The 15,250-nt window shown below is 44.3% G+C and overlaps 1 protein-coding gene across 1 annotated transcript in view; it reads right to left on the bottom strand.

The window, feature by feature from the left end:
* Window positions 1-12,679, bottom strand: part of LOC139260322 (collagen alpha-1(IX) chain-like) — a 194,166-nt gene extending 181,487 nt beyond the window's left edge. Inside the window, exons 1-4 of the mRNA XM_070876799.1 lie at window positions 12,654-12,679; window positions 10,388-10,473; window positions 3,861-3,944; window positions 2,914-3,043 (exon numbers count right to left, since the gene is read on the bottom strand). Of these exons, the coding sequence (XP_070732900.1) occupies window positions 2,914-3,043; window positions 3,861-3,944; window positions 10,388-10,473; window positions 12,654-12,679 (326 nt within the window). The remainder of the gene's footprint in view (window positions 1-2,913; window positions 3,044-3,860; window positions 3,945-10,387; window positions 10,474-12,653) is intronic.
* Between the last annotated feature and the right edge of the window lie 2,571 nt (window positions 12,680-15,250).

Raw genomic sequence — 15,250 nt, 5'->3', positions numbered from 1 at the left:
TCTGATATCCCTACTACTCACTTAACTTCCTTGAATTACACAACTTTGATCTCCATATATTTTGCTCAGCTTACTAAATTTATCTGCTATCACCATCAGCCTCCTAATCTCAATAACTATTTAGAACTATTACATACAGAGCACCCTGGATATAACTCCCGCTCTGATTTCTCTCAACCCTGGGGAAGGAAGCACCTCGATTTTATTCAGCATCTTCTGTAGGGCAACATAACTGAGACTGACAACCTAGTGTGGGAATCATGGGAAGGTACCCATGACCAACTATTTAATAACTCAACAGGCTGGTATTCCAAAATACTGCAGCATGGTACTGTCCTGCAGATGACCTTACCATGAGGTATGAAGATCCCCACTTAGCTCACTATCACCCCCCACTCAGCTCACTATCACAGCCTGTACATCAGAACCGATTTATTTTAAACTGCTTCTGAGGAACCCTTGGCTCTTCTCAGGAATGTCTTGCCACTGAAATGAATAGGTACAAACTACATGAAGTAAATTTGCTCTTAAAGGGGTATCATCTTCTTGATAAAACATCGAGGAGATCTCTGGTGGCTCCACGATCTGGCACTCCCACTAGGGAGCAACGCTTGCCGGGAATGCATCTCTAGAAATTGTGGGCATGCAAGCCTGTGATTTTCCATCCACTTTAGAGGTAGGCTTCCTGTGGCCCCACTGGGAGTGCTAGATTGTGCAATTCCCACATCATTTGTAAATAAGAGGTACACTTGATTGGTGATCCATTGAGCTAGATTGTATTATGAACCATATTTGTTCCTTAAAAAAAACAAATAATAAACACTTGCTAAATTAAATAATCCCTATACAAACTGCATTACAATAATTTCCAAATAGTCTATAACAGGGCTGCAGAAAATTAGCTTTCAGATGTGGCTCTACCAGGAATATAAGGCTTGCCTGCATAGCATAATGGCAACAAGATGTTATGATGGAAATATTCAATAATGTATTCAAAATATCTAACTGATTGTTGGTCATTTTACAATATTACCTTCCATTAGAGTAATCTCACTGACCAACATTACACTGTCCATTGTTGTGAGATTATTATTCGTGGACTAATATTACATGTCCTGTAATCGTGAGATTGTCACTCATTGACTAATGTTACACCTTCCAGTATAGTGCAATTGTCATTCATTGACTAGGGAGCAGCGCTTACAGGGAATGCATCTCTGGAAATTGTGGGTATGCATGTCATGTAATAGTGAGATTGTCACTCACTGACTAATAGTACACCTCCCAGTATAGTGCAATTCATAGAAGTATGGATCATAGATCATAGATCATAGATCATAGATCATAGAAAGTTACAGCACGGAAGGAGGCCATTTTGGCCCATCATGTTCCTGCTGGCCAACAAAGAGCTATCCAGCCTAATCCCACTTTCCAGCTCTTGGTCCGTAGCCCTGTAGGTTACGGCACTTCAAGTGCACATCCAAATATTTTTTAAATGTGGTGAGGGTTTTTGTCTCTACCACCCTTTTAGGCAGTGAGTTCCAGACCCCACAACCCACTGGGTGAAGAAATTACCCCTCAAATCCCCTCTAAAACCTTCTACAATTAGGTTAAATCTATGCCACCTGGTTTTTGCCCCCTCTGCTAAGGGAAATATGCCCTTTCCATCCACTATATCTAGGCCCCTCATAATTTTATACACCTCAATAAGGTCTCCCCTCAGCCCCCTCTGTTCCAAGGAAAAGAAACCCAGCCTATCCAATCTTTCCTCATTGCTAAGATTCTCTACTCTCGGCAACATCCTCGTAAATCTCCTCTGTACCCTCTCCAGTGCAATCACATCCTTCCAGTAATGCGATGACCAGAACCGCACGCAGTATTCCAGTTGTGGCCTAACCAATGTTTTATACAGTTCAAGCTTAACCCCTCTGCTCTTGTATTCTATGCCTTGGTTAATAAAGGCAACCATTCCGTATGCTCGAGGGGCCATATGGCCTTCTCCTGCTCCTCTTTCTTATGTTTTTAATCACCTTATCTACCGGGCCTGCTACCTTCAGGGATCTGTGGACCTGCACTCCAAGGTCCCTTTGCTCCTCTACATATCTCAGTGTCCTACCATTAACTGTGTATTCCCTTTCCTTGTTAGCGCTCCCCAAATGCAATTGTGATTCATTGACTAATATTATCGTTTGTAATCATAACCTATATTACACCTCTTATAATGAGGAGATTGCCACTCACTAACCAATATTACTGTTGTACTACAATTAAAATTGAAAGCAAATAGTAACATAGAGACTAATTTTTGAACTTTTCATTATAAAATGGCCAGCATGCTTAGTGGGTTAATGACATGAGTAAACTAGCTGAACTGTGGAGGAGAAGTAGATAATGGCTGGAATTTCCTCAGGGCTGCTCCCAGTCCGCTGCTGTGAAAGAGCAGTGGTAACCCTTGTTTTCATGAGTAAACGGCTTTTCCGCCGTACTTCCAGCAAAGGAACGGCGGCAAAGCAGCAGCAGATCCAGGAAACTCTACAGCCAATGACGTGAAGCAATGTTTTGTGTTTGAGAAGTGAATGGAGAAAAACCTCGTTTACCCTTGGTCAGTGATGGCAGCATAACTCACCTTGACAAAGGGAACTATTTCCAAATAGCAACATGGGCTTGCTTGTGAGAAATGGAAAGAAAGATCATCTGTATTAAACACACTGGTGGATAGTTTTTTTTTAACCATACTCAGATTAAAACAGTGCTGTGCATAATCTTTAATCTTGGGGATTGCTTCCTGTTAGTTTCCCTTTAAAATTAATTTGCAGGGACCAGGAATGCTGATCAGGAGAGCTACTTAAATGGGAACAAACCAAAGAAAATTCAACATGTGAACTCACACAGATTTTGACTCTTCTTTCCTACCTTGTTGGAATTTCAAAGTTTGCCTCTCGGTCAAGTCTGAAGGCAATCTGAAGTGGAGTCGAACCTTCCACTCTCCTGACACCCCGCAGTGGAATGGTATCCAATTGGAATTGGGTAATGAGATCAAATCCTGAGAGCACGGGGAAGCAAAATAATATCAGGTGGGTATTCAGTCATTAAATGGGGCATCTCTAATGTCACTCTGCCCATTTTATGAAATGGGTTGTAGAACATGTATGAGGAACGTTTGGCATCACAACAAAGGAGTAACCATTACATTAACAGATGCTATGCATTATAAGAGAAAGCCTTGGCAACTGCACAATTCGAGATGATGGTTACAGCATTGTCAGCAATCAGCATTTACTGCCAAGCCCAAAGATTTGCAGACTTTATAAAAGCTGATTCACACAAGAAACAAAACTGTAGGTTTATCATGAAGATTAAAAACCTTCAAGTTATGAGACTCATAATCAAGCAACTCTGTGTTTGTAATAATTATTGATTTTGCTCAAAATAGCACAGCAGCCAGGATATTCCTCCATGGAAGCCAGGTTCCCGTGATCTTTGGCGGCAACACTCGTCCCAGGGGATTTCAGGGGTCAGCCTCATTGTGAGATTTGTGATTTATGGTAGGATGTCAACCTGTGTTGGAGAACCAAACTGAGTGGGTGGGGGGGGGGGGGAAGAGAAAGAAAAATGGCTGCTGCAGGCCCCAGCAACTGCAGCAGTGGAGTGAGAGTGAGATTGGCTGCTTTGCAGCAGCTGAGGAGGAGCTCATTTTCAAATAAAAAAAAAAATCAAGATCCCAAAGAGAATTTGAGGCCCTTCAAATGTCTATTGCTCTGAATCTGTGTCAGAATTCTTCGATACGAGTTATGCACTCTGCCACAAGAGCTATCAGGCACATTTCTGGGCAAAGTTCCTTTTAAAGTCTGAAAACTTGCCTGGTAAGTCATCTTGTCCAATCCTAATATTGGGACACACAGTGCTGTCATCCAGACCATTGAAGTTGATTCTGTGTTCTACTGCTGGATAAAAGAAAATATAATTAGACCGGTGGATAAAATATTAAACTTATCAATTGGAAACAGATGTATTGTATTCACATTCAGTGTAATTGTAGAGTTAAGAGTCAGAAGGTTATGGGTTCAAGTTCCTATCCCAGAAACTTGATCACCTAATCTCAGCTGACACATCCGTGCAGTACTGTGGGAGTGCCGCGCTGTCGGAGGTGCCGCCTTCAGTATGAGACATTAACCAAGGCCCCGTCCGACTTATCAAGTGAATATTAAAGATCCCATGGTACTATTCAAATCAGGGCAGGGGAGTTCTCTCAGTCCTGAAAGGCGCTATATAAATGCAAGTTCTTTCTCTATTTATTTGAATGAAATGGTTTTTATAAAGAGGCTGGGAGGTGAGGGCAGTGTGTACCTTTTTTTTGTAACTATTGGAGACGAGAAATGTTTGTTGCGAATATTGGACTAAGGATGTAAGTAAAGCTAGAGGGAAGTTGAATGAAGAATCTAAATGGGATAAAGGCTCAACAGTGGGAATTATAAACAAAGTGGTTTCTGTAGATGTGCTAATCGGGAAGATCTGATTAACAATCCATAGACTGTAAGTGGAAGGGAATTAGGGAGTTGCACAGATGTCTTGGCAAAGTACGAGTAGGTGTAATAAGTCTGGACTTATACACGGTACGTGTTATATATGCAAACTTCTATATATACTGTACAGCCACCAGATGGCCCATCAACTGGAGTCCCAAGGGATCCCATAATCCCATGGGAGCACAGGTATTTAAGGAGGCCTCACAGGTTGGAGAGGCACTCTGGAAACCTGCAATAAAGGACTAAGGTCACACTTTACTTTGAGCACACAGTATCCAGTCAGACACTTTCTTCATACATAACAACTGCCGATGAGATACAGATAGCGAACCCAATGATGCAGAGAACAGTGGGCATCCTGGAGAAATTCTCAGAGGGAGATGATTAGGGAACCTTTGTGGAGCGACTCGACCAATATGATGATCTGTGCACACTGGTCCGGGAGCATTTGAACCCAAAAGAAAGCATTCTGATGGCGAGGTACTGGTTCTACACCTACAAAAGGTCTGAAGGCCAGGAAGTGGTGAGTTACGTCGCCGAGCTGAGACGCCTTGCAGGACATTGCGAATTCGAAGGACATTTGGAGCACATGCTCATAGACTTTTTCGTACTTGGCAATTGCCATGAAATGATACGTCGCAAACTTTTGACTGTAGTGACCCCAACCTTGAGTAAGGCCATAGCGATAGCCCAGGCGTTCATTGCTACCAGTGACAATACTAAGCAAATCTCTCAGCACACAAGTGCTGCTACAAGTACTGTGAACAAAGTGATGTTGTTTTCAAATCGCAACGTACAGGGCAGGCCCCACACGCCTGCAGCTGCACATCCGCAGATGTCTCAGAGTCCACCATCAAGGATGATGAATGCAAGGCCATTAACACCTTGTTGGCGCTGTATGGGTGATCATCGTTTCCATTCATGCCACTTCAAAGGGTACGTTTGCAAGGGCTGTGGAACAATGGGACACCTCCAACGTATGTGCAGGCGAGCTGCAAATCCTGTTAATCCTGCAAACCACCATGTTGCAGAGGAGGACAGATCCACGGTGGATCATGATGAACCAGCGCCTCAGACCGAGGACGCAGAGGTACATGGGATGCACACATTTACCACAAAGTGTCCCCCGCTAATGCTGAATGTTGAACTAAATGGACTCCCGGTGTCAATGGAGTTGGACACGGGTGCGAGCCAGTCCATTATGAGCAAAAAGACTTTTGAAAAATTGTGGTGCAGCAAGGCCTCAAGGCCAATCTTAACTCCAATTCGCATGAAACTAAGAACTTATACAAAGGAACTGATTCCCGTAATCGGCAGTGCTACTGTAAAGGTCTCCTACGATGGAGCGTTGCATAAGCTACCAGGCGATGTTCCCATGCTGCTCAGCAGGAGCTGGCTGGGAAAGATACGCTGGAACTGGGACGATGTCCGAGCACTCTCGCCCGCTGACGACACTTCGTGTGCCCAGGTCTTAAACAAATTCCCCTCGCTGTTCGAACCAGGCATTGGGAAGTTCCAAGGAGCAAAAGTGCAGATCCACCTAATTCCGGGGGCGAGACCCATCCATCACAAGGCGAGAGCAGCACCGTACATGATGAGAAAGGGTAGAGATCGAGCTAGACTGGCTGCAAAGAGAGGGCATTATTTCGCTGATCGAATTCAACGAGTGGGCCAGCCCGATCATCCCAGTCCTCAAGGGAGACGGCATTTTCAGAATCTGTGGTGATTACAAAGTAACTATCAATCCTTTCTCCCTGCAGGACCAATACCCACTACCAAAGGCTGACGAACTCTTTGCAACGCTGGCGGGAGGAAAGACGTTCACGAAGCTGGGCTTGACCTCAGCCTACATGACGCAGGAGCTGGAGGAATCCTCAAAGGGCCTCACCTGCATCAACACACACAAAGATCTCTTCATTAATAACAGATGCCCGTTTGGAATTCGATCAGTGGCGGCAATACTCCAGAGAAACATGAAAAGCTTACTGAAGTCAGTCCCGCACATGATGGTCTGCCAAGACGACATCTTGGTTACAGGTCGGAACACAGTCGAGCATCTGCAAAATTTGGAGGAGGTTCTTAGTCGACTCAACCACGTGGGGCTCAGGTTAAAATGCTTGAAGTGCGTTTTCCTGGCACCTGAAGTGGAGTTCCTGGGGAGGAGGATCGCGGCAGACGGCATCAGGCCCACCGATTCAAAGACGGAGGCAATCGAGAACGCACCAAGACCACAGAACGTGATGGAGCTGCGGTCGTTTCTAGGACTCCTGAACTACTTTGGTAACTTCTTACCAGGTCTCAGCACATTGTTAGAACCACTGCACACCTTACTGCTGAAAGGGGACAAATGGGTTTGGGGCAAAAGCCAAGAAAATGCTTTTGTAAAAGTTAGAAAATTGTTATGCTCAAACAAATTGCTTGTGTTGTATGATCCATGTAAGCGTTTGGTACGAGCATGTGATGCGTCGTCATATGGCGTCGGGTGTGTATTGCAACAAGCTAATGATTTTGGGAAATTGCAACCGGATGCCTATGCATCCAGGAGTCTGTCTAAAGATGAGAGAGCCTACAGCATGATTGAAAAAGAAGCGTTAGCATGTGTCTATGGAGCAAAGAAAATGCATCAATATCTGTTTGGGCTAAAATATGAATTAGAAACTGACCATAAACCATTGATATCCCTGTTTTCCGAGTTTATGGTCTTGGCCCTCCAAACCGTGGTCTAGGGTCCATGTCGACTATGCAGGCCCGTTCTTGGATAAAATGTTCCTTGTGGTTGTGGACGTGTACTCCAAATGGATTGAATGTGAGATAATGTCGACAAGCACGTTTGCTGCCACCACTGAAAGCCTGCAGGCCATGTTTGCCACACACAGCCTGCCTGTTGTCCTTGTGAGCGATAATGGGCCATGTTTTACCAGAGCTGAGTTCAATGAATTCATGACCCGCAACAGATCAAACATGTTACATCTGCCCGGTTTAAACCAGCATCCAATGATCAGGCAGAGAGAGCAGTGCAAACCACCAAGCAGGGCTTGAAGAGGGTAATAGAAATCTCACTGCAGACTTGCCTATCCCGAGTCCTGCTTAGCTACCGCACGAGACCCCACTCGCTCACTGGGATCCCACCTGCTGAACTGTTCATGAAAAGGGCACTTAAGACAAGACTCTCGTTAGTTCATCCCGATCTACATGAACAGGTAGAGAGCAGGCAGCTTCAACACAGTCAGCATCATGATAGCACAAATGTGTCACGCGAGATTGAAATCAATGATCCTGTATTTGTATTGAATTATGGACAAGGTCCCAAGAGGCTTCCCGGCACTTTTGTGGCCAAAGAGGGGAGCAGGGTGTTTTGGGTCAAACTGTCAAATGGACTCATTCACCAAAAACACTTGACCAAATCAAACTCAGATTCACGGACTATCCTGAGCAACCCACTTTGGACCCTACCTTCTTTGACCCCGCAACATACACACCAGTGGCAACCGACACTGCTGTTGGCCACGAAGCAGAACCCATCATCCACAGCAGTCCAGCAATGCCAGCTGCACAGCAGCCCAGTGAGGGCCCAACAGACGACTAACCAATACCAGCATTTTCCCCGAGATGATCAACCAGAGCAAGAAGGGCCCCAGATCGACTCACCTTGTAAATAGTTACACTGTTGACTTTGGGGGGCGGGGGGGAAGTGTTGTTACAAATGTAAACCTGTTTTTACTCTGTACAGCCACCAGAGGGGTCATCCCCTGAAGTCCCAAGGGATCCCATAATTCCTTGGGAATACAGGTATTTAAGGAGGCTTCACAGGTTGGAGAGGCAATCTGGAGACCTGCAATAAAGGACCACGGTCACACTTTACTTTGAGCTCACAGTATCCAGTCAGACTCTTTCTTCATACATAACAATACAGATGCGGGTTGGTGCAGGTAGTCCATGAATGAGTCGGGGGCGCGGTTGAGGTGAGAGAAGGACTGCCGAACGGATACAAGCTTTTCCTTGCATCCTATTCAGGAGTACTATCTATAAACAAATGGCAACAATAACTTCTAAACTGTGAAATTCTTGGAGATTGGATGGAAGTGAGCACATGTTTATATGTCACTATTAAGGATGAAATAGCAGCGCATTTGGAAAGCAGTGACAGGATCAGTCCAAGTCAGCATGGATTTATGAAGGGGAAATCATGCTTGACAAATCTTCTGGAATTTTTTGAGGATGTAACTAATAGAGTGGACAAGGGAGAACCAGTGGATGTGGTGTATTTGGACTTTCAAAAGGCTTTTGACAAGGTCCCACACAAGAGATTGGTGTGCAAAATCAAAGCACATGGTATTGGGGGTAATATACTGACATGGATAGAGAACTGGTTGACAGACAGGAAGCAGAGAATCAGGATAAATGGGTCCTTTTCAGAATGGCAGGCAGTGACTAGTGGAGTACCGCAGGGCTCAGTGCTGGGACCCCAGCTCTTTACAATATACATCAATGATTTAGATGAAGGAATTGAGTGTAATATCTCCAAGTTTGCGGATGACACTAAATTGAGTGGTGGTGTGAGCTGTGAGGGGGACGCTAAGAGGCTGCAGGTGACTTGAGTGGGCAACTGCATGGCAGATGCAGTATAATGTGGATAAATGTGAAGTTATCCACTTCGGGGGCAAAAACGCAAGACAGAATATTATCTGAATGGCGGCAGATTAGGAAAAGGGGAGGTGCAACGAGACCTGGGTGTCATGGTTCGTCAGTCATCGAAAGTTGGCATACAGGCAGGTACAGCAGGCGATGAAGAAGGCAAATGTTGACCTTCATAGCTAGGGGATTTGAGTATAGGAGCAGGGAGGTCTTACTGCAGTTGTACAGGGCCTTGGTGAGGCCTCACCTGGAATATTATGTTCAGTTTTGGTCTCCTCATCTGAGGAAGGACGTTCTTGCTATTGAGGGAGTGCAGCGAAGGTTCACCAGAATGATTCCCGGTATGGCTGGACTGTCATATGAGGAGAGACTGGATCAACTGGGCCTTTATACATTAGAGTTTAGAAGGATGAGAGGGGATCTCATAGAAACATGTAAGATTCTGACGGGACAGGTTAGATGCGGGAAGAATGTTCCCGATGTTGGGGAAGTCCAGAACCAGAGGATACAGTCTTAGGATAAGGGGTAGGGACTGAGATGAGGAGAAACTTCTTCACTCAGAGTTATAAACCTGTGGAATTCCCTGCCACAGAGAGTTGTTGATGCCAGTTCATTGGATATATATTGGAGAGAGTTAGATATGGCCCTTACGGCTCAGGGGATCAAGGGGTATGGAGAGAAAGCAGGAAAGGGGTACTGAGGGAATGTTCAGCCATGATCTTATTGATTGGTGGTGCAGGCTCGAAGGGCCGAATGGCCTACTCCTGCACCTATTTTCTCTGTTTCTATGTTTCTACGTATGAAGTTACAATTTGGAACATTAACTGTATTTGTCTATTAATTTAACCAGAAGGCACAGCCAGATACCAACTGCAAAAACACATGGTTAATTGTGAATTAAAGATTATTGGCTTATTCCTGGTAAACGCAATCTTTACCTGAGGGGGTCATAGAGGAATTTTCCAGATTTTTTTCCCCCCTTTTTGGCCCAGGAAATATTTTTCTTTTTTCACCCTCACCCAGAAGATTTCATGGGGCAGCGGTGGCGGGGGGCAGGGGGGGAGTGGAGTGGAGCATGGGGTAGGAAGTGCTGAGTCATGCTGCTCCAGGCATCGTGAGTGTGGACCAGCTGGTCTTTTCCTGCCCATCATTTGCATATGTTTGTATCATTTTTTCCAGCATCACAGAAGTCTAATGCAATTCTTATTAAACTAAGTTTTACTTACTACACAATACTGGAGACCAAAATAATGTCTGTAAGCTTGCAAAAGTGAAAATACACAGCTTCACCAAGAATCCCTCCTGTTTGTTCCTGGTTCAAGGCAAAATTAAAAGTTAAACAAATGTCAAAAATCATTAAACCAACAATAGCAACATCATATATAATCAGACATAAGTTATTATTAAAGGTGTTGTCTTCAAGGTCAAGTGTTGATTAGACAACTCTTTTCGCGGGGGGGGGGGGCATGGGATGTGGATGGAAGAAGAGCAATTGGAGCCATTTGTTATTTTCATCATGCTGGCATCAGCCATATAACGGTGCACAATTAATTTCAGTCTAATTTATGTAAACAAAAAGAATATAGGTTTGTCAAACACTTTCTCATGAAGATAATGCCCCATTAACGCTATTCATTCTCAAACTAATGTTCATATAATAAGCATACATCAAAATGGCCACAAAACAGTGTAGGTATCATCTAAGATATAATCTATAATATATAAAGAGACTCCTATTTTGCATATGCTGCAACATCCTGTTCGGTTTTGGAGCAAGAAGATGCAGAGCCACAGACTGGAAGAGAGTAGGGATGATTTCTCCTCTCGGACATTCTCATGCCAGATGCATTGTGAGAACAAGCACATCAGAGGCCAAATATATTTTGTGGGGCTGGGGGCGGGTTGGGGATCGGGGTGCTGGATGAGATAGGGCTCCTAAGCCTGCCATTGTGCAACTATGATCTTGACAATTGGCCAAAAGCAACATTGGGAGCAACATGGTTATCTTGCTCTCTCCCAGATGGTTCCGGTGAGGCCAAAAAGTAGGGAACCTGCCTGTCCCTGTAGGAAGGTTGATATTTCAACAAGCCAGAGTTGCCTTAATTAGGTCTTTATAATCCTGCTGTCTAACTATGTTCAACATCTGTCCATTGTAATAAAAAGATCAGAAAACAGTTTTTTAATGAGTTGTTCAGTAATGGCTTTGCTCTGAGGTTATCAGACCTCCTCAACTGAATGACAGTTTTGTAACTCACTGCTGCCATCTATTGTGCTGTGTGTAACTGACTCCCAGCAATTTAAAATTTGTGTAACTTTCTGCTAGCCAGCTACATATGTGGTTTCCAACCGATGGGCCAAAAGCCACATGTGGCCTTCAAGCCCTGGTCCTGAAAGTCCAGGCTGCTCAATTCTGTTTGCACATATATTACTTATTTGCAGTTTTGACCTGTTTGAGTTTTTGTGGGCCTGGAGGTTTAGAAAAAGGAAGGTTTTTAGTGCTTTTGCCTCATAGGAACATAGAAACAGGAGTAAGCCATTCAGCGCTCTGAGCCTGTTCCTCCATTCAATTAGATCATGGCTGATCTGTACCTCAACTCCATTTACCCGGATTTCCTCCCTTGATATCCTTAACCCAATATATATCAATCTTAGAATGGTTACAGCACAGAAGAAGGCCATTTGACCCGTTAAGTCCGTGCCAGTTCTCTGCAAGTCCCACTCCCCCGCCCTTTCCCCATAGCCCTGTTAATTCTTTGCCTTCAGGTACTTATCCAATTCCATTTTGAATCTGCCTCCACTACCCCTTGAGGCAGTGAATTCCAGATCCTAACCACTCGCTGCATAAAAAAGTCTTTCCTCACGCCACCTTTGGTTCTTCTGGCAATCACCTTAAATCTGTGTCCTCTGGTTATCGAACCTTCCGCCAATGAGAAAAGTTTCTCTCTATCGACTCTGTCGAGACCCCAATCTCAATCAATCTCAATCTATTGACCCAGAAAACACAGCCTTTTGGGGGAGAGTGTTCAAGATTTCCACTACCCTTTGTGTGAAAAAGTGTTTCATCATTTCACTCCTCAATGGCCTAGCACAATTTTGAAGTTTGTGCCCTCTTGTTCTGGAGTCTCCCACTACAATAAATAACTTCTCTGTAGCTACTCTATTAAATCTGTTTATCATTTTAAATGACTGGATTAGGTTACTCCTCAATCTGCTAAACTCAAGGGTATGTAAACTAAGTTTATGCAACCTTTTAAGCTCTGATATCAATCTGATAAATCTGCGCTATACCATGTCCAAGGTCAATAAATCTTCGCTACAATTTAGTGCCCAAATCTGAATGCAATACTCTGGATGGAACCTGATCAACGCTCTGTTTAACTATAGCATCAATTCTTCACTTTTGAATTCCAACCCCATTGAGATACAGATCAAACTTCCATTAGTCTTTTCAAGATCATAAGAACATAAGAAATAGCAGCAGGAGTAGGCCACCTGGCCCCGTGAGCCTGCTCAGCCATTTAATAAGATCATGGCTGATCTGATCATGGACTCAGAGACTAGGGTCCGGAACTTAAGGAAAGGTAACATCAATGGTATGAGACGTGAATTGGCTAGAATAGACTGGCTAATGATACTTAAAGAGTTGATGGTGGATAGGCAATGGCAAACATTTAAAGATCACATGGATGAACTTCAGCAATTGTACATCCCTGTCTGGAGTAAAAAATAAAATGGGGAAGGTGGCTCAACCGTAGCTAACAAGGGAATTTAAGGATAGTGTTAAAACCAAGGAAGAGGCATATAAATTGGCCAGAAAAAGCAACAAACCTGAGGACTGGGAGAAATTTAGAATTCAGCAGATGAGGACTAGGGGTTTAATTAGGAGGGGGGAAATAGAGTATGAGAGGAAGCTTGCTGGGAACATAAAAACTGACTGCAAAAGCTTCAATAGATATGGGAAGAGAAAAAGATTAGTGAAGGCAAACGTAGATCCCTTGCAGTCAGAATCAGGTGAATTTATAATGGGGAACAAAGAAATGGCAGACCAATTGAACAAATACTTTGGATCTGTCTTCACAAAGGAAGGCACAAATAAATAAACGGGAATACTAGGGGACCGAGGGGCTAGTGAGAAGGAGGAACTGAAGGAAATCCTTATTAGTCAGTAAATTGTGTTTGGGAAAGTGATGGGATTGAAGGCCAATAAATCCCCAGATAGTCGACATCCCAGAGTACTTAAGGAAGTGGCCCAAGAAATAATGAATGCATTGGTGATCATTTTCCAACAGTCTAACGACTCTGAATCAGTTCCTATGGAACACCACTTTTTAAAAATGGAGGGAGAGAAAACGGGGAATTATATACCGGTCAGTCTGACATTAGTAATGGGGAAAATGTTGGAATCAATTATGAAAGATGAAAGATGAAAGATGAAATAGCAGCGCATTTGGAAAGCAGTGACAGGATCGGTCCAAGTCAGCATGGATTTATGAAAGGGAAATCATGCTTGACAAATCTTCTAGAATTTTTTGAGGATGTAACTAGTAGAGTGGACAAGGGAGAACCAGTGGATGTGGTGTATTTGGACTTTCAAAAGGCGTTTGACAAGGTCCCACACAAGAGGTTGGTGTGCAAAATTAAAGCACATGGTATTGGGGGTAATATATTGATGTGGATAGATAACTGGTTGGCAGACAGGAAGTAGAGAGTCGGAATAAACGGGTCCTTTTCAGAATGGCAGGCAGTGGCTAGTGGGGTGCCGCAGGGCTCAGTGCTGGGACCCCAGCTATTTACAATATACATCAATGATTTGGATGAAGGAATTGAGAGTAATATCTCCAAGTTTGCAGATGACACTAAGCTGGTTGCGGTGTGAGCTGTGAGGAGGATGCTAAGAGGCTGCAGGATGACTTGGACAAGTTAGGTGAGTGGGCAAATGCATGGCAGATGCAGTAAAATGTGGATAAGTGTGAGGTTATTCACTTTGGTGGCAAAAACATGAAGGCAGAATGTTATCTGAATGGCGGCAGATTAGGAAAAGTGGAGGTGAAATGAGACCTGGGTGTCATTGTACATCAGTCATTGAAGGTTGGCATGCAGTTACAGCAGGTGGTGAAGAATGCAAATGGCATGTTGACCTTCATAGCTAGGGGAGTTGAGTAGAGGAGCAGGGGGGTCTTGCTGCAGCTGTACAGGGCTTTGGTGAGGCCCCATCTGGAATATTGTGTTCAGTTTTGGTCTCCTAATCTGAGGAAGGACGTTCTTGCTATTGAGGGAGTACAACGAAGGTTCACCAGACTGATTCCCGGGATGGCAGGACTAACATATGAGGAGAGACTGGATAGACTGGGCCTGTATTCACTGGAGTTTAGAAGAATGAGAGGGGATCTCATAGAAACATATAAAATTCTGACGGGACTGGACAGGTTAGATGCGGGAAGAATGTTCCCGATGTTGAGGGAGTCCAGAAGCAGGGGTCACAGTCTAAGGATAAGGGGTAAACCATTTAGGACCGAAATAAGGAGAAACTTCTTCACTCAGAGAGTTTTTAAGCTGTGGAATTCTCTTCCACAGAGAGTTGTTGATACCAGTTCATTAGATATGTTCATGAGGGAGTCGGATATGGACCTTCCGGCTAAAGGGATCAAGGGGTATGGGGAGAAAGCAGGAAAGGGGTACTGAGGTAAATGATCACCCACGATCTTATTGAATGGTGGTGCAGGCTCAAAGGGCCGTGGGACAGACAGTGGTTGAAGGAAAGGGTGGGTGGGCATCTGGTTTGCCGCACGCTCCTTCCGCTGTCTGCGCTTGTTTTCTGCATGCTATCGGGGACGAGACTTGAGGTGCTCAGCGCCGTCCTGGATGCTCTTCCTCCACTTAGGGTTGTCTTTGTTCAGAGATTCCCAGGTGCCGGTGGGGATGTTGAACTTTATCAAGGAGGCTTTGAGGGTTTCTGTCATGTATCTCACGATGTCAAGTATCTTGCACTACTGTACATAACTGTATCTTACCATGCTCTACATGACTGTAACCAGAGATGACCTGTAACCACAAGCTTACCTTACCACCAGGGGTGCACTTGCAGGAGA

This window comes from Pristiophorus japonicus, chromosome 1 (assembly GCF_044704955.1).
Source record: "Pristiophorus japonicus isolate sPriJap1 chromosome 1, sPriJap1.hap1, whole genome shotgun sequence".
In the NCBI taxonomy this organism is placed as follows: Eukaryota; Metazoa; Chordata; class Chondrichthyes; family Pristiophoridae; genus Pristiophorus; species Pristiophorus japonicus.
Note: the sequence above shows the minus strand (reverse complement) of the source record. Positions and strands in the feature narration are given on the sequence as shown.